A 20,757-nucleotide genomic window follows, 5' to 3' on the forward strand; every position below is an offset into this window, starting at 1 on the left:
TAACGTGCCCAAAGCGACATCACCTCTCTGGGTGAGTGACGGCCATGTCGAATGACTCTTCTCAAGACTCGTGATTACCACGCCAAAAGGTGCTTTTAAGGTGGAAGTCATGTGTCGAAGAAAGGCAGAAAATAAGAGAGATGACGAAGCAAAATAATAGTAAAAAAAAAAAATAGTCTCCATCCTGTATTCAGAGAGATATCTTTCTTGAAACTTACCGCAATCTTCAATCAAAACACGTCCTTTTTTGTCGAATATATATATAAACTTTGTTTCAATATCAATTTTCATAAAACTACTTTTCTTTTCCTAACAAAATCATAAATATTACCCGATGACTAAGATATTGTTCTTATCTTTCGATATTAGACAATCTTATCAGTGAGTTAATTGACTTTAAATATATTGCTGTAAATAAATCCTACTGTGGAAAAAAAATTAATGGAAAAGAAAAGTCATAATATTTATATGAAATTACAATTAACGGGGAATAAGGGAAATTCCTAATGAATTTTTAGACGTATTACGTGTCAAGAAATTTATTTTCAAAATAGATGAGATTTTTTTTAAACTACCTTTGATAGAGAAATATCCAAGGATGCTTTCATTGCTACTAAAGTTGCCGATCATCTTTGGATAAAACAAAATAAAAAAAAACCGCTCTAAATCAGAGCTGCATAATTTCTCTTTATTTTGCGAATTTTTTTCACAATTACCGAAATTATTTATTTAAAATAAAATTTTAGTAACTATCGATACATTATCGAATCGCCTCCTCGAGAATTATTATATATAGTTATCCGATCCACGACACATTCACTTTCACTGTATTGCCTGTCGATGCACTTTTAAACAATGAAATCTTTATTTCGATCTGTTTTAAAAACTGACCCATCGTAAAAAAAAGAGTAACAATTATTTTCCCCTACTTTTAAAATCTTTGTGATAATATTTTACTAAATTGAAAATTAACTAATCACCATTTTAAAAAAATGTTAAATAAAAATTGAATTATACAGAAAATCACATTTTGCATTTCATTGAGAGAACTTTTTTTCTTTTACAGAGGGATAATAACCGGCGGATAATAGTGACGGACGGATGCCTGCGCTCGACTAAAGACTAAACTGTAGACTTCATTCGATGCGGCCAGACGTAAGGTGAGGTGAGTGGTCATACTCTCTTTAGTTCCGTGCTTGCGCAGTCTCAGGTGTGAAAATATACCTGTCTTTTTCTTAAAAATTTCCCTATTTACTTTTATTAAAAAATTTCTTTTTTAATTTCTACATTTTTCAAAAATATACAAATTATATTATTAATAATATAATAATTTTTATAACTATATTATTAATTCATTATATTATTATTATAATAAATAATTAATATAATTATTATATTTATAAATATGAGATTGAAAAAACATTTTTTTATGAAATTCTGAAAATCACAATTTCTTTTTGAAAAAAAAAATACTCCTAAACTCCTATATGAAGTTTTGAAAGGCCATGATTTGTGGTTTTAATGAAGAAACTTATAACAATCAAGTTAGAAAGATTTCTTCAGCTATTCTTTCAATAATAAGCCTTCTGTTTTTATGAAATAGGATATGAAATAACTCTTCTCTTAATTAAAACATAAAATCTACTCAAAGAATTAGTAAAAAAAAGTTTAACTAATTTAAATTAGTGACTCACTTTTTCCTTTTTGGTTAAATATTTTACTAATTCGATATAGTAAATTATTTTTTTTTTACTATTAATTAGTTGTACTAATTAAAAAGCAGAAAGTGATTCACTAATTCAAATTAGTTAAAAATTTTTTACTAATTCAGATTTACTAAATTTTCTTAATCTATTTTTTTAATTTAAAAATTGAAAAAAAAATGGTTGTAAAGCATAACTTTTTTTTTATTTACTCGATCTATAAGAATTGTGCCAACATACTTATCTCGGAAAGCACCGAGTCGGCGTCCAAGTAATTATATGCCTTTGAAATACAACTCAAATATTGCAGAACTTTTCGTTGAATCGAATCAACCATTTTTGTTCTCTACTACATATATAGAAATAAGAAAAAAAAAAAGAAACTCGCAACAATTTCCTGCCTTCGAGAAGTAAATGCAATATATTATAAATTCTTATAAAATAAAAATTTTCGTATTGAAACATATAAAAATGCAAAATCATAAATTTATTTGAAATAATTTAAAAAATATTTTCGGAAAAAATCATTATTATTAAAATTCAAAATCGTTGTCACTTTTTCAGTCTTATCATTCTTTATCTTAAATTGCCATAAATCCTTTAAATTTCTTTATCTTACAAAAAAAAACTGAAAATAATATTTGTATAAATATTTTTAAGTAAAAAAAAATGTTTTTTAATTTTTTCAATTTATGAATAATACACTCAGAGAAATGGTATATTTGTCTCCGAGCCTATTATATATAACTCATTTATTTGTTAAAAATATATTTTATTTCATTGAAATAAAAAATTTATTTGAGCCAAAGAAAAATTTATTTCTGACAAATAAAATTTTTATTTACGCCAAATAAATAAGTTAGTAGGCTCTGAGACAAATATACGTTTATTTAACTCAAATATATATTTTATTTGGTTCAAATAAATCATTTCTCTGGGTGTATTAACTAAATATTATATTTAATATAATAATAATAATAATATTATCTAAATATTATATTTAATTTAATAATAATAATAATAATAATAATGATAATAATAATATTAAATGAAATCTTGGAAAGAATTTACTTTTTTTATAAAATGAAATGTTTTTTGAATTCTAAATCGTTAAAAGAGCCTTTATATACGTTTCAAATGATTCCCGGGTGAAAAATAGGAATTCCTATATAATATTCAAATTTGCAATATAAGGGAGAAAATTTTACATTGACGCGCAAGTATTATATGCGACGCATTGCGTTATACCGCCCGATGTCAATGACATGCTGTATATATACACACAGCCTCGCACTATACGGTGGACCATAATAATTCTCGATCACGTTTAATTAGCGGCTTATAGGCTTGTTCGTAAACGTTTATACTCGTACGATCAGACTCAAGTTTTATGCACACTTTTTTAAAAAAAAGGAAGAAACACGTCCCGAACAGTTACAAAGTTATTTTAAAAAAAGAATTACTATAAACTTTTTTCTTTTTTTGATCACAGAAATCAAAACAGACAATCGAAAATATTCTCATTTTTGAGAATTTTTTTTTTTTTCTCATTCGTAAATTATAATTTATAGAAATATATATAATTTCATCCTATAAAATATAATTTCTTGAAGAAAATTTTCTTTATGTATACATCATTTATATACTTTCATCCTTTCGCTATGAAATCTAATTATAAAAATTTTTTACTATACAACAAATTGATTAAGTGAAAGTGAGATTAATTTTATATGATAAATTTCATTATTGCAAATTTTTTCCATAATTTTGACATTGAAAGTTCCTCCTACGATTTAGTGAATGATTTTTTTTTTTAGAAAATAAGATATATACACTTTCCCTTATGTCTTTTATGAATTATAATATTTAGTGAAAAAGAAAAATTATTAAAATTATAATGAATGACCCTGATGAGCGTATATGCGTAAACGTATATGCGCAGGGTTATATTTTAATTAACTAATGAGCCTCGCCTTTAAAACACACACGTGCGTTTGACTCTTCTTTTAAAAATACTTTACATATATAAGATTAGTGTATATTTTTTTTTTTTCAATTAAAATTTTCACTCTAATTTCGAAAAATTATTTTTATTAAAAATTAATTTTTTTGTGTAAATAATTATAAATTTCAAAAAATTAGAAATTTTTTTTTGATATTTTCTATTTGTTATATGTGATTATTTATTATTGAGAGAGAAAAAAAAATAAAAAAATTGGATAAATTTCGAATAAAATTTTCATCTTGTGTAAATGTACAAGGCCAATTCATCACCTATATAGTAATTTCATCTTTTTGCCATTCTTTCTGCACGTGCCGCTAGGTACGATCAATTATTCTTCAAAGAGAATAAATTATTGAGCCGTATATATATATATATAGTGGCTCTCATAGTCGTTATAAGCGAAAGACTAATAGTAGGCTCAGAAGATAAACAATTACAAGCACCAAATTAGTGGATAAAATATATTTAAGCGAATGAGAAAAAAAAAGAACACCTTGAATCGCACGAGAGAAAAAAACGATACTGCGGTTTCAATCAAATTTTAATATTCATTCATTGTTTTGTAATTTGACAATCTGCACGAACGAAGGGATAATTGTATAATATAATATGATATAATTTTATAATTTTATAATTTTATAATTATATAATTATATAATTATATAATTGAAAATTCATCATACCAAAAGAAAAATATTTTCGTAAAAAGGAGAATGATTTTCGAAAATTGGGATTAATTAAAAATTTATTTTTTAAATACATATATATATATATATATATATATATGACAATAGGAAGTTAAATTCACCTTTAAAGAACGTTAAATTCTAACGAGATTACTGAAGCGCATCGAGGCACGAAGTTTAAAGCAGCTTCACTTGTATATATATATATATATATATATAAAATATCGTTTATGGAGCATGGTAGCACACACCTTACTGAAGAAACACCGATACGATACTCTCCACTACAACGAGCAAGGTTCACAAATCCCAAGGTGAACGTTCGCTAATCCACGAGTCGATTCATCCCAAGAATATTATTAAATCACAAAGAAAGTTAACTTTGCGCGCTTTTTCTTGAAAAAAAAAAAAATAATAAAAGATAACCGTGGAATAAATAAAGTCAGTTTATCAACTATATTGTATAATTTTATCGCACACAATCACGAAACAAATTTCACTTCCATATATATATATTATTCCTTTGAAAATAGAAAATTGCTTCTGTCGATTACGTATTGTTAATGATCTGTTTCTAACTAATTAATTAGTCCGCAATCTTATTTTTTAATCGTGTGTGTTATTATAATGGAAAATTATAAACGGGATATATAAAGTCTCGCGAAAAATTAAATATAAAATTGGAACGATTTTTTAAATATTGAAAAAAAAACAGGTATTTGTTTCTTTAATTAATTAATTATGAATTTTTTAAAGGAGGAAATATTTTTTGTAGTAAAATGTTGATGCGAATTAAGAGTGCGTTAATAGTAGAGAACATAAAACATTTATTTATATATGTTAGCAGCATTTATGTATACAAAATGTAGAGTCTGCTAGCGAAAGTGATAGAACGCAACTACTATTAATAACGCTTATGATACTGGCGGTATTCTGTTAGAAGAAATTACAGCTTCGTGAGACCGAAGCTTTTCTCACAGGCTCGAAAGTTATGATTGATTTCAATAAAAAGTATATACTCTTAAAATTTTTAAGAATTAAATATTTTTAAAAAAAATTATTAAATAAAAATTACAATAAATAAAAGAGTGGAAAAAAAAATTTGGAAAAAATGTGCGTTTTAATAAATATTAATTTTTTATATAAAAGAATCATAAATTATAAATTGGTGCGGGTTCCCATTGTTATTAAGTATAGAACAGGTCATCATTTAAAAAAATCGAAGACCACAAGGCCCTTTATAAATTGTAATAACTCTTAATGAACGATGGAATTCACGAAGCTTATCTCAAGCTTTTTAACAGGGGCACTTGACTCTTGATGATCGACTGTGAGAGTAAGAGACATATCGTACTGTGCGACATTATAATGAACAACAAAATTTTCAATTAACTCTAATCAAATTCTATGCTCAAGAAAAATTTAAATCGAAAAAAATAAAAACGAATTTAAAAAATTTTTTATAATCATAAAAATCTATTGAAAAAAAGGAATTAAAAAAAAATTTTCAAATGATGCTAAGCATTTATGGAGGCAACGATGCGCGCGCGCGGTTATACCATGAAGCATAAATCTACTGATAGGACGTGAAAGCCATAGAGATTTTTTTTTTTTTCATCTATATACCATTCTAGTTTTAAAGATGGCGTGTGTTTTGCACACTCTATGTGCCTTACGGCCCTTCTCGATTCTCTACACCAAAAAGAAATATAGTTTCCAATAAATAAAGAATAAAACAGAGATCTTAATCTTTAAAAAAAATATCAAAGACACTTGGAGTGATTGTAAAAAATTTATAATCTGTAAGAGGAAATTTAAACATTTAGGAAGTTGAGAGACACAAAGAAATGTTAATAAAATAATTATTATCTACTAAATTATTGACTTTCATAAAATATATAAAATGTATAAAATGTATAAAATACATAAAAGTATAAAATGTATAAAATGTATAAAATGTATAAAGTGTATTATTGTTTACAATTGTAAAAAACAATCGAAAGAGAAAGCATTGTTTTTCTTTTTATCAAAGTATTGATCATGCGGATTTTTTGTGTGTGATAAATTAACAATATCTTGAGAGATAAAAAAAAAACCGAACAAGGGGAATTTCTTTTATCAATACAATCTAAAATCGATGTATTTTTGTAACTAGAAAACTAGGGCTGAAACATTTGTATTGTATATATATCTTTAATACAAAACCACCTGGCAACAAAAACTACAATAAAAGAAAGTTATAAGGGAGCGTACAATTTGAAAAACGACATTTATTATCTCTTCAGACAGATTGCTATTTTTATATATATATACTGCATCGTATATTTTGTATATGCCAAGTTACAAAATAAGAAAGTGTAATTTCGAGGCTAATATCATTTTTTTTTTTCTCGAAAAGAATTAAGGTGCAAATGAAGTTATAGTTATTGGTGAATTTTTATTATGATAAAAAATAAATACAATTTATTTTTTCTCATTTAAAAAAAAAATTAATAAATAAATAATACAATGGCAAAAAGATAGATTACATATATACAAAAATTTCTTTGTGCGCGTGTGTGTCAAATTTTGAACAAAGAGTCATCTCTCATTCGGGAAATTGCATTATAGAAAAATGGCGACACATTTTGATTCTTTAGAAATGCGCTGAACTGAAACTACTCGCTTAATTATCCGTAACGAATATAACGACACTTCGTATTTGCAGAGAGAATAAATTTAAATTCTTTTATGCAGTTGTTTTTTATAAAAAAAAAAGAACAACAAAAATTACATTTTTAAAAAAATAAAATATATCTTACCTTCTAGATTTGCCATAGAAAATCGATAACTATCTATACGTGGTGTATTGATGTCCGAATTGAAAGGCCTGAGCGTTGCCGAACTGACATTGTCAAGACCCTGAAACAAAAATTATAATTTACAGTTATATATATTGTATATATTTGCAGATGATAAATTATCTCAATTTTATACTTATTGTAGAAAAAAATTTATTTCACTTAAAATTTGTTACTTATGGCTATTGTCAAAGAAATATTTGGTTCAAATAATAATTCTTATTTGAAAAAAATAAATATTTATTTGATAATATTGTAAAAATTTTTGGGAATATTCACCAACTTTTTTTTGGTGAATGTTGATAATTTTTTGGGGAAAATACTTTTCCCTAAAATATTTGTAAAATTATTACCAAAAATGTTTGTGAAAATTTACAAAACTTCCAGTGAATATATTTTCCTTAAAAAAAAAATTAGTGAATATTAACCTATAAGTTCGTGAAAATTCTACAAAATTCTAATGAATATGTTTTTCCCCCAACAAATTTATAAATATTATTTAATTTTTAAGGAATACTTTTTTAAAATTAGGGAATATTCACCACTTTTTTCAGGGGAAAAAGAGTATTGAACAGAATTTTGATTAATTTTCATTAACTTTTTTGAAAAGCGCATATAGAACAGAATATCAAATAATGTTTACGGAACATTTTTGGTAATATTTAATGATTGATTATAATTATAGTAATTAACTTAATAAGTTTTTAAAAGAAATACAAAAATATCGTTGGAAAATTTATAGCTTTCTTTCTTAATTTGTCAAAATGAAAAATTGTTTTTATTCATGTTAAAACTGATTATTTTAACTTAAAAAAATTATGAAACTAAATAATAAAATAAATAATAAAAATTTGTAATGTGTCTAAAATGACTTGCTTTTTACGATTTTAACAAGTGGTTTTCACTGAATTAAAATCAGTATGGATTTAGCTGAACTAAAATAAAATTATATTTAAATTAAATATGGTTTTATTATATACAGCAAAAAAAAAATAACCCAAAAAGTTTGATGTATTTTATGTCAACAACATTTTTTTGGGGAATTTTCCCCAAAAAATTTTTTACATAGTTGAACATTATTTTGAATGAAATAAATTATTTTTTCAATGCAAATATAACTGTTTTACGATAACAAGAAATTTAAATTAAGAAATACAAATATCTAGAATATTTTGCGGCTTAAATGTTTCAATAAGAGATAAAATATAGTTAGAAAAACCACGTGTTACTAACTTGCATATATATCATCAAAACCGCTAATCTCGCTTTTCTGTAACGAGAATCACATTACTAGAAATGCGATTTGGCTAGTCTGTACACTCAATTTCCGGTGTGAAAAGGTGAATTATTCTATAGTCTCTCATCCAAACTAACTCGCGTGTGATGAGGACAGAAAAGTGTAAACGAGAGAAAGAGAGAGAGAGAGACACGAAAGGGATGTAATTTTCCCCGATTGGAGAGAATTCAATTCCCATTTGTGGCAAACCAGGCAAAACGACATATATATATACTATACATAAAGAATTTAGGTGTGTTAGTACAATTATTTTCGACTCGACATATCAAATTTGTACCCGCAACGTTTCTCTATATTTTAAAATTAACGAATATTACATTTTGCTGATTTATGCAAAACGAATGTCACTAAAAAAAAAAATATTGCAATTCTTTAAACTGAAAAAAATATTGCAATTTTTTTCACTGAAAAAAAATATTACAAATTTTTTACACGGAAAAATTATTGTAATTTTTTTTTTTAATGCACTGTAAAAAAAATTTATTTAATTCAAATAATTACTTGATTTCAAATAGATATTTAATTGAAGCAAATAATTTTTAAAATAATTGAATTAAATAAACTATATTTGGACCAATAATTTCTATATTTGAAACAAATACGATTTAATTACCCGCTTGGAAAGATTCCTCGGAAAGTGCCCCCTGGAGGTTCTATCAGAATTTCGCCGGAACTTCCGTCGGAATTCCATCGGAGTTCCAAAGAATTTCCGATGGGATTCCGACGGAATTAGAACTCTAAAAATTTTGAAAAAAATTAATCAGAATTCCGTCGGAATCCCATCGGAAATTCTTTGGAACTCCGATGGAATTCCGACGAAATTACGTTGGAAGTTCCGGCGGAATTCTGATAGAACCTCCAGGGGGGCACTTTCCGGGGAATCTTTCCAAGTGGGTAAAACTCAATAATTATTTATTATAAATTTATTTGATAATAATCAACCAATTATTTGAGGCAAATAATTTTTTTTTCACCGTGTAATAAGTAAATTCAAATTTAAAATATTTAAAAAAAAAAATTTTTTTTTTTAATCTCTATTAGATTTCATAAAGAAACATTAAATTAAAAATAAAATCTAACTTTAAAAAAAAAGTCTCTTGATACTTTCTTCTTATATTTATTTTCATATATAATTCTTGTAAGAAACTATATGTCCCTCATATTTTTTTTTTACCCCTAGGGAGAGATTATTTTTAGAGTTACTTTTTTTTCGAATAAAAAAAAAAAAGATGCTGGTGTGATGTAATATTAAAGAAGAAGAAGAAGAAATCTTCTAAGATAATTTCGAAGGAAAAGTATCGCGTTTTGTGCCATTAACCGTAAATAATATGACTTCACACAACAGCGATTATACGATACATTGAAAGATCCATATACTCAACCATGGATGTATATATAGTGTCAAACAAAATTAGTTCCGCCTTACGCTATAATAATTTGCCATTTAATCCAATGAAATTATATGTTAAATATGCATAATATTAAATAAATTTTAATTATAGAAAGTAATATTTTTCCTGTATAGGAATAATATATTTACAATATATTATATATTATTTATATTATATATAATATTTTATTTAAATTATATATAATATTTTATTTATATTATATATATATATATATATATTATTATAAATATTATATAAAATATGCTTCCAGAAAACGATTTAAAACCTTGTTTTATTTTTATATCCATAAGGCAGGAAACAGTGTTATTTTTAAATTATCTTTTCTATATTAGTGTGCAATTATAATTTTCCGTGTATACTGCAATTACAGTAATTTAATACACAAAGGTGAAAATTAAAATTGTTTCTTTTCCTCTGTGTAGATTATTTTTTTAAAATAAATATGTGTGGGAGTGGAATTACCGGTCAACTATATATATGAACAAGCCTTCAACAATTAGATGTTTGGTAGATAAAACTATGTCCATATGAAAATTTAAAAGTTTCAATATTTTTTTCGGAAAAGAAAACTAATACCTGCCAAAACATTTTTATAATTTATTATAACTTGATATTATCTACTATTGGTTAACGAGTATAATTTAAATAATTTTTTTTTTTTTTATGAAATTTAGTTTAATGAATTAATGCACCAAGTGCGGAAGGTGCAATTTTCTATCTCAGGTATATGACAGGAAGTCGCGCAGTAATTTTTCATTCAAGTAAGTCTTTTGTCAAAGGAAAGGTCGACTTGAAGTCAACTCTTCAGGATGAGAGTTTACTTGCGAGTCTTGCCATTTCTCTCACACCCTTTTTATCTTTATTTTTTTTTTTTTTAGAGAAAAAGTACATTTTTCTAGCTTAAAGAATTCCGCCACACACTTGCAAAAATATTTGCAACAAATTTTTATCGAGTTAAAAGCATTGCATTTTCTTCACAAAGGAATTGTGCCAAACTTTTTTTTTTGGGAGAGAATAGAAAATGCTCTCGAAACTCTCTTTAAAATCTTTTACAAAAGAAAAAAGCTATTTTTAATAAAAGTTGTTTCCAACTTGATTATACACCCAGAAAAATTTTGTCTCAGAGCCAAATAAATTTTTATTTGATTTAAATAAATTGGATATTAGTATACTTGTAATAATAAATTATGTTGGAAAAAGTATTGAAAATAAAATAATTGGGTATAAAATTTTTGAAAAAGTAAATTCCGTGGGAAGTGATAGATTTGATGGAGGGTCACTTGAATAATATTATATATATATACTATATATCTTTGAGAAAAATGCGAACCAATCACTTTTCATAGAAAGAAAAATAAGGGGCGTCCTTTATCATCAATTTCGTTTAAAGATTGATGTTATTTGAAGCTTATCCTTTATTTATTATAGATAAAAAAATATGTCCTACAAAGCAAAGAAATATAAACTATACTTCAGTTTCTATTTAAGAAAATAAAAAATTCTGGAAAATTCTGATCAAAATTATCCATAGATATTATTTTGATCATGAAAATTTGAATACTCACATCCTCATTTGTCTTATTGTGACTCTTCCATCGAAATAGTCTATCCATTTTGTATATATATTATCCGCTAACACAATTTATTCACTATAAATTTTATTTGAAAAATTTCCACAAAAGTTTCTTAAAATAAAATAATAATCTTAAAAATTCTTTAAATTAGTTGCTCAAATTTTCGCCCCCTGGGTGAATGGGTATAATTTGCAAAATGGAATTAAACAAAAAGTTTAACATCATAGTTTTGCTAATTGACTCTCTAAGAGTTGCACGAATTATATATATATATATATATATATATCTAGAGAGAAACTTAAACTTTTAATAGGCTTCTCTTCTTCTTATTGATAGTAATGATTAAAACTTGTACTGAACTGTAATCGCCTATAAACGTTTCTTCTACGGGCTATCATATAACGCATATAACGTTAACACCCTCGTAAAACAGTGCAACCTATAACCTGTAACATACCATCATTCTCAAAATAACATCACTTTTATTTGATATTCAAAATGCTTCTGTTTTTTTTTCTTTTGAAAAAAAATATGAAAGATGAATTAAAATTTCGATACAGAATTTTAGTTGCTGTTAAATTAGTAAAAAAAAAAAAAAAAGTTGTAGAAAGTAATAATAATAATAGATTTTTGGAGTAAGAAAAAAGGGAAAATACTTTTTTTTAGAAAAAGGAAGCTGGATGCAAAATTTAAGAATTTAATTCTCAAACGTACTTGTTACATTTTTCCTGATGTCACACAAAATTTAGTTTACTAATCCGCAAATTTGTTAGAATAACCTGAGAATAAATGGACGGTATAGACCGGCATCTCTACTCGACGTGTACTGGATTCTGTACCGCAGAGGTTTTCACATAGAGCCCCCAACAATATTTATCTCTCTCTGTCTCTTTCTTTTCCATGAGCTTTTTGAAGGGAGAAAAGCACGTTGCGCAGTCGCAGCTATCGATTCCATATAATACTCTGGTTCCTCTGAAGGATATGCGGAGAATAATATCAGAATCTGCTACCAAAAAACCTGAAGCAATTTTTCTTCTGTTCTTTAAATTTGGTTTGTTAACAAATTTTTTCTTATCATTATATCTCAAAAAATTTCGAATTAATACGTACAAAGAATTTGTTGAAAATATAAGATATTTTTACAATCAGATTTGTAGCAACAACTAAATAGATTTTTTTGCCATATACAGAAAAAGGGTTTGGTATTAACAACCAAACGTTTGGTTGGTATTTAAGCAACCAAAATTTTTTTGTTGAATCAACAAAATTTTGATTGTCTCAATCAAACTTTAGTTAGGATAACAAAAATCCTTTTTTCTAGTTTTGGTTGTATCAAACAAATTTTGATTGAGACAATTAAAATTTTGGTTGCTTAAATACCAACCAAACGTTTGGTTGTCAATACCAAACCCTTTTTTCAGTGTAGTAACTAACTTTTGCCATAGTAACTAACTTTGGTCATAGGAATTTTTGCTATAGTAACTAACTTTTGCCATAGTAACTTGTGCCATAGTAACTTGTGCCATAGTAACTTGTGCCATAGGAATTTGTGCCATAGTAATTAACTATTGCCATAGTAACTTTAGCCATAGTAACTATTGCCATAGTAAGTAACTGTTACCATAGTAACTTTAGCCATAGTAATTATTGCCATAGTAAGTAACTGTTGCCATAGTAACTTTCGCCATACTAACTTTTGCCATAGTAAGTAACTGTTGCCATAGTAACTTGTGCCATAGTAACTTGTGCCATAGTAACTTTTGCCATAGTAAGTAACTATTGCCAAAGTAACTTTTGCCATAGTAAACAACTATTGCCAAAGTAACTTTTGCCATAGTAACAATTGCAATAGTAAGTAACTATTGCCAAAGTAACTTTTGCCATAGTAACTTTTGCCATAGTAACTAACTTTTGCCATAGTAACTTATTGTGCCATAGTAACTTTAGCCATAGTAATTATTGCCATAGTAAGTAACTGTTGCCATAGTAACTAACTTTTGCCATAGTAACTGTTGCCATAGTAAGTAACTGTTGCCATAGTAACTTTAGCCATAGTAACTATTGCCATACTAAGTTACTTTTTGCCATAGTAACTATTACCATACTAAGTAACTATTGCCATAGTAACTATTGCCATAGTAACTGTTGCCATACTAAGTAACTGTTGCCATACTAAGTAACTTTTGCCATAGTAAGTAACTATTGCCATAGTAAGTAACTGTTGCCATATAGTAACGAACTTTGGTCATATGAATTTTTGCCATATACAGAAAAAGGGTTTGGTATTAACAACCAAACGTTTGGTTGGTATTTAAGCAACCAAAATTTTTTTGTTGAATCAAGAAAATTTTGATTGTCTTAATCAAACTTTAGTTAGGACAACAAAAATCCTTTTTTTCTAATTTTGTTTGTGTCAAACAAATTTTGATTGAGACAATAATTAATATTTTGTTGATTCAACAAAAAAAATTTTGTTGCTTAAATACCAACCAAACGTTTGGTTGTCAATACCAAACCCTTTTTTCAATGTAGCAAACGAGATTTGTTGGCTCTATATATATTAATCCAATTGTCGGTAGGATACATTTTCTTCGTGTAAGGGAAAGTAAAATTTACTTTGTTTAAGTTGAATTTTATTATATCAAAAAGATAGCAAATTTTGTTTGTTCTTCTTTGAAAAATTAATTAACAACCAATAAATAAAATTCAAATGATGATGCACAAAATCAAATTGTTTGGGTAAAGCAAACATCAATTTTTTTTCTTTTTTGAACCAGTTTTAATCTACCATGTAGTAAAAGAAGATTAGAGTGAAAGGCTTTAGTAGCATGGGGTGTGACTTTCTTCTTGAAAGTGTGCTCGGCTTTAAAGGATTTCAGTGTTTGCTCGACCCTCAGTGATCCTATTCGACCCCACGCGCTCAAAACCAAAGGGTAAATTCAACTCTGCACGTTTGTCGACAGAGATTCGATGCAGTAAACACTCAGGTGCCGCATTGAGATCTATTCATGCATATACCCGCATATGCATATACAAGGAGTCAATACCCCCTTCTATCGATAGAAGGGATTAAAATTACCTTTATAAAAACAATAAAAAAATCCAGTTCAAATGAGTTGGATTTTTTTTAAGATTTACAGAATTTATTTTTAGAATTTTTATTCAGAATTTTAGTTACTATGATTTTTTTTTTTTTTTTAGTATGATGTAGGTACTTATATATATGAGTAGCCACGCTAATGGATTGTCTGAGGGTTCCCAACGACCGGTAAAGTCAAACACTCTTTGCGGTTTTTTTTTTTTTTTTTTTTTTTTTTCCAACTCTTTCTCTGTGTCCCTTTGCCTTTCATTATCGCGTATAACACACATCGCGTCGTCCCACGAAAAACCAGCCTCGACTATCTTCCCTTCGTTATATACGTTAACGCAAATGTACATGTCTCGGATATTCTTTACTTTCTCCCCCTTGTGCCCCCATTCCGCACCTCTTTTTCTGCCTGTTATCTTTCGCGCACACACTGACAATCTTTACTCGTTATTCACAAAATGAAAGAAAAAAAAAATCCAGTTAGTCTCGCCTTTAGTAAATAAAAATTATTTTTTGATACAGATATGATAGTAGTAAAATAATAATAATAGTAATAATGATTTAGTAAGAACACTGAGAAAAATGTTTAGTCAGAGCAACTAAAATTTGGTTGGGCCAATAAAAAAATTTTGTTGGTATTTCAGCAACCAAACTATTTGTTTGAGTCAACCAAAAAATTTGGTTGAGTGTTTTTTGTTGGTATAACAAAAATGTTTTGTTAGCTCAACCAAATTTTTTTTTGTTAGGTCAACAAAAATGTTTGGTTGAGATTTAAACTAACTGTTCTCTTATAAGCTATGAGCTGAGAGCGAATCAAATTATTTGGTTGTCGCAACCAAATTTTGGTTAGGACAACAAACGATCATTTAGTTTTTTAGATCAAACTGTATTGTTGTGTTAACCAAATTATTTTGTTGTCGTTATCGAATTTTGGTTGGAATTTAAAAATGTTCAACCAAATAACTTTGTTGGCCTAACCAAATGTTTGGTTGAGATATAACTCTACTGCGACTTTGTTTCAGCTAATCAAAATTTGGTTACAAGAACCAAAATTGTCTAATCAAACAATTTTGTTGCAATCACTAAATTTTTTTTTCTCAGTGAATTTGAACAATTGTAAGAAAATTTGAGAAATGATGACGTTTGTTTAATTAGGAGGGGAAAATTAAGTCTTTTGTATGAAAGACAGGTGACGTAAAGTTTAAGTTTATGATGCTACTTTCTCATGAATCTCTCTCTCTCTCTCTCTCTCTCTCTCTCTCTCTCTCTCTTTGTTCTTATCTGGTTTGGCATTGTCTTATTCCTCGTGGTGTACTGTTATTCTTACACACAATGCTCGAGCACTAGAGACATGCACGTGTTCGCACGATGCGATCTCTTGCACTTATATTATATCAGCTTGACGAAGAAGATAAGAGACTGAATGTGAAGACTGACGACACAATATATGAACGCTATATTGTCGATAAATGGCATTATACTCCATTTGGTGCAAAACTAAATTTTCTATTTTCAAGTCCATTGTGTCTATCTTCTTCTTCTTCTTATCTTTCCCTTGAGAGGTTATTTTTACTTAACTTTTATATAGAACGCTCGCACCTTTATATAATTTACTTTTATTTTTCATTCGTTAGAATGGAAACATTTTTTTTTTTTTTTATTTTCCATTCTAGTTGTCGACAAAGCATAATTATCGCACCCCTGTAACACACATTTTCCTATAGTTATACTATATATATGTACGTAAATTGTTCTGCAAGGTAGCACTTGGAAAATAGGAGATGAAATTAATAACGTCTCCATTATTATTATACAGGAATCGATATTCACTTAACGGTGTCATAAACATTTTCCTAAGGAAACAAAAGAAAAAGTTTAGCGGAAATGAGGTTATATTTTTTTTTTATAAAAATGTTTCTATAAAAAATGTTTTATAACTACATTATAATTTTTTTAATATACAATTTTTTGAGTGATTTTTATATTCCCCCTTAAAAAATATTTTTTTAATTCCACTTTTTTTTGTTTAAAAATCGAAAGAAATGAAATTTAAATAATAATTTTTAGGGGGTTTGGAAAATAAAAATAACCCTTATACAATTTTTTTCTTTACAATTGAATAATATTTGAAACTAAATTAAAAATTAGTTATTTTAGTTCGATGAGAAAAAAAAGTTATTATATATATATATATATATATTTATGACTCGGAAGCCTCGGCTCTTATCACTCGTTTTATACAACCTAAGGGACCAAATGACACTTCCGCCCGACGTCCTACCAATGAACTAGATTGGATCTATTTCTGCGATTTTCACCCTCTTAATGCGAACGTAAAATGACTTCCCTTCGTCACAATGTATATATCTGCTTTGATATATGTTATTTGATAAATGAACGTGTTTCATGCCAAAGTTTCAGTGATCGATACTTTTTTTTTTTTTCTTCCAAGGGCGTTTGGCTCGAACTATATACTATAGCCCTTTTAATTCCCTTGATAACCCTCCAATTTCAAAGATAATCAATATTAGAGAAAAAAAAGCCCGGATTAACTTTCTTTAACAGTTGTATAAAAAGTTCTTATTTTTAGAAATGTTTTATTTTTCTATAGGGAAAAAGAGTCAACAAAAAACTTATGACACAATTTTTAAAAATCCATTAGCAAACGTACGGGGACGCGAAGAGAACTGTATATAGTGGTATAGGATGAAACAAATCCAGAAACTTCCGGTTCTGATTAGATTGAAAATTTTCATATTTAGTTTCAATTCATCCGGAGAGAAATATCAAATTATTTCTCTCCACAGTATTTTTTTTTTTTTAATTTTTATTTAAGTAAAATTTATTTAAACCAAATAAAGTTTATTTAAACCAACTAAAGTTTATTTAAACCAATTAAAATTTATTTGAAACAAATATATATATATTTCCAGTACTCTAAAAAGTAAAAAAGATAAAAATAGAAAAAAAAATCATAGTAGATAAAATCAATATAAAAAAAATTATGAAAAAATGCAAAATGCTTGTAAATTTACATACGAAATTTATATAAAGCAAGGAAACAGTTTGACGTAACAAAAACAGGAAACGCATATCATCTGTTGAGCCTGATAAACATTTAAAAAAAAAACCACGGTCATAGTTAGTGCGCATTTTATAGACAAAGAGTTTTAAATAAAAAAAAAAATTGAAAACTATTTTTTATCAAAGAATATTGAAAATAGTTTTTTTTTGCAAGATATAATTCTTTTATGTAATTGAAACTTGTTTTTGTTTAGAGTGCAAATTTTAATCTCGAATTTTTTTTTTTTTGCAATGAATCTCGCGCAAGCAGGAGAAACGTGAGGAGATAAAAAAAAAAAAAAAAAAAAAAATCAGTGCCATTTGAGAAGATTTGAATATAAGCAATAGAGAATATAAAACTGCTCGCTTTTTCATTATAGAAAAAAAGAGACTTGATGCCGGGCCGCCGGACGCAAATAATGAGACCGCGCCCCTTTTCTTTCTACCGCCATCACGACGGTAATTGGGCAATAATCTTTAAACGATTCTATCTCAAAGGGTTAAGGCCTTTTACCTACCACTATATATATATATAGATTCGTGAGAAAAAAACCTTTATTCAATTATAGAAAAATAAAAAATTATTTCTGGAGCAGAAATTTTTTTTCTTTTAATTTTATATTTCTATTTATATGGGCAAATCCACGAAACTTTTAACTTTTGTGATTCTCGACACAGAAAATTAAAAGGCATTAAAATAAGCTGCAACGCTTATTATTTTAATCCAATTTTGCTTATTTTAATCTATTTTGGTATTAAAATAAGCAAAATTGGATTAAAATAATAAGTGTTGCAGCTTATTTTAATGCCTTTTAATTTTCTGTGTTTTAATTGGAAAATAAAAAAAATAATTTTCATTAAAAAAAAATGTCAAAAACAAGTAAAATGATTTTTTTGAATCATCGATACTTTTTTTCCAGTTAAGTAATATCGATTATTTGAATCAACAATTTTTTTTCAGTGTATATGTGACGCGATCTGAAGAAAGGGACCTTAGAAGCAAATGAATTATAGGTTATGTTTATGACAGTTTTACTTGAACTAAAAGTTTATTTTTGTTTTTATAAAACTGAAATCAGTTTTTATTGAATACTTTGGATGTATAATGAAGACCTAAATATCATTAGTTTGCATTACGAGTTGAATATCTTTGTGTATTTTTACTTTAAAATTTCAAAACATAACCTATAATTTTTTGCTTCTAAGGTCCCTTTCTTCAGTTCGCATCACATATAATTAATCTTTAATTGTAAAATAGAAACAAATATACACAGAAAATTATAAGGTATTAAAATAAGCTGCAACGCTTATTATTTTAATCCAATTTTGATTATTTTAATCCATTTTGGTATTAAAATAAGCAAAATTGGATTAAAATAATAAGTGTTGCAGCTTATTTTAATAACTTTTAATTTTCTGTGATGACATTAGTTACTGTGGCATTAGTTACTATGGCATTAGTTACTGCGGCATTAGTTACTATGGTGTGGCATTAGTTACTATGGCATTAGTTACTGCGGCATTAGTTACTGTGGCATTAGTTACTATGGCATTAGTTACTGCGGCATTAGTTACTGTGGCATTAGTTACTATGGCATTAGTTACTATGGCATTAGTTACTATGGCATTAGTTACTGCGGCATTAGTTACTGCGGCATTAGTTACTGTGGCATTAGTTACTATGGCATTAGTTACTGCGGCATTAGTTACTATGGCATTAGTTACTGCGGCATTAGTTACTGTGGCATTAGTTACTATGGCATTAGTTACTGCGGCATTAGTTACTGCGGCATTAGTTACTGTGGCATTAGTTACTATGGCATTAGTTACTATGGCATTAGTTACTATGGCATTAGTTACTGCGGCATTAGTTACTGCGGCATTAGTTACTGTGGCATTAGTTACTGTGGCATTAGTTACTATGGCATTAGTTACTGCGGCATTAGTTACTGTGGCATTAGTTACTATGGCATTAGTTACTGCGGCATTAGTTACTGTGGCATTAGTTACTATGGCATTAGTTACTATGGCATTAGTTACTGCGGCATTAGTTACTGCGGCATTAGTTACTGCGGCATTAGTTACTGTGGCATTAGTTACTGTGGCATTAGTTACTATGGCATTAGTTACTGCGGCATTAGTTACTGTGGCATTAGTTACTATGGCATTAGTTACTGCGGCATTAGTTACTGTGGCATTAGTTACTATGGCATTAGTTACTATGGCATTAGTTACTATGGCATTAGTTACTGCGGCATTAGTTACTGCGGCATTAGTTACTGTGGCATTAGTTACTATGGCATTAGTTACTGCGGCATTAGTTACTATGGTGTGGCATTAGTTACTATGGCATTAGTTACTGCGGCATTAGTTACTGTGGCATTAGTTACTATGGCATTAGTTACTGCGGCATTAGTTACTGTGGCATTAGTTACTATGGCATTAGTTACTATGGCATTAGTTACTATGGCATTAGTTACTGCGGCATTAGTTACTGCGGCATTAGTTACTGTGGCATTAGTTACTGTGGCATTAGTTACTATGGCATTAGTTACTGCGGCATTAGTTACTGTGGCATTAGTTACTATGGCATTAGTTACTGCGGCATTAGTTACTGTGGCATTAGTTACTATGGCATTAGTTACTGCGGCATTAGTTACTGCGGCATTAGTTACTGTGGCATTAGTTACTATGGCATTAGTTACTATGGCATTAGTTACTATGGCATTAGTTACTGCGGCATTAGTTACTATGGTAACAGTTAGTCACTATGGCATTAGTTATTATCACAGAAAATTAAAAGGCATTAAAATAAGCTGCAACGCTTATTATTTTAATCCAATTTTGATTATTTTAATCCATTTTGGTATTAAAATAAGCAAAATTGGATTAAAATAATAAGTGTTGCAGCTTATTTTAATAACTTTTAATTTTCTGTGATGACATTAGTTCTTGTGGCATTAGTTACTATGGCATTAGTTACTGCGGCATTAGTTACTATGGTGTGGCATTAGTTACTATGGCATTAGTTACTGCGGCATTAGTTACTGTGGCATTAGTTACTATGGCATTAGTTACTGCGGCATTAG

The 20,757-nt window shown here is 27.7% G+C and overlaps 1 protein-coding gene across 5 annotated transcripts in view; it reads right to left on the bottom strand.

The window, feature by feature from the left end:
* LOC127282408 (amyloid beta A4 precursor protein-binding family B member 1-interacting protein) overlaps window positions 1-20,757 on the bottom strand; it is a 95,699-nt gene that overhangs the window by 8,863 nt on the left and 66,079 nt on the right. For 3 of the 5 annotated variants that reach the window (XM_051306632.1, XM_051306623.1, XM_051306642.1), the window contains one exon: window positions 7,196-7,295. In XM_051306632.1, the coding sequence (XP_051162589.1) occupies window positions 7,196-7,295 (100 nt within the window). Of the gene's footprint in view, window positions 1-575; window positions 1,134-7,195; window positions 7,296-12,231; window positions 12,352-20,757 lie in introns of those variants that run through there. The other 2 variants (XM_051306658.1, XM_051306649.1) reach the window with 2 other exon arrangements.

This window comes from Leptopilina boulardi, unplaced genomic scaffold, assembly GCF_019393585.1.
Source record: "Leptopilina boulardi isolate dan_hultmark-lab unplaced genomic scaffold, ZJU_Lbou_2.1 LbouV2_114, whole genome shotgun sequence".
Taxonomy (NCBI): Eukaryota; Metazoa; Arthropoda; class Insecta; order Hymenoptera; family Figitidae; genus Leptopilina; species Leptopilina boulardi.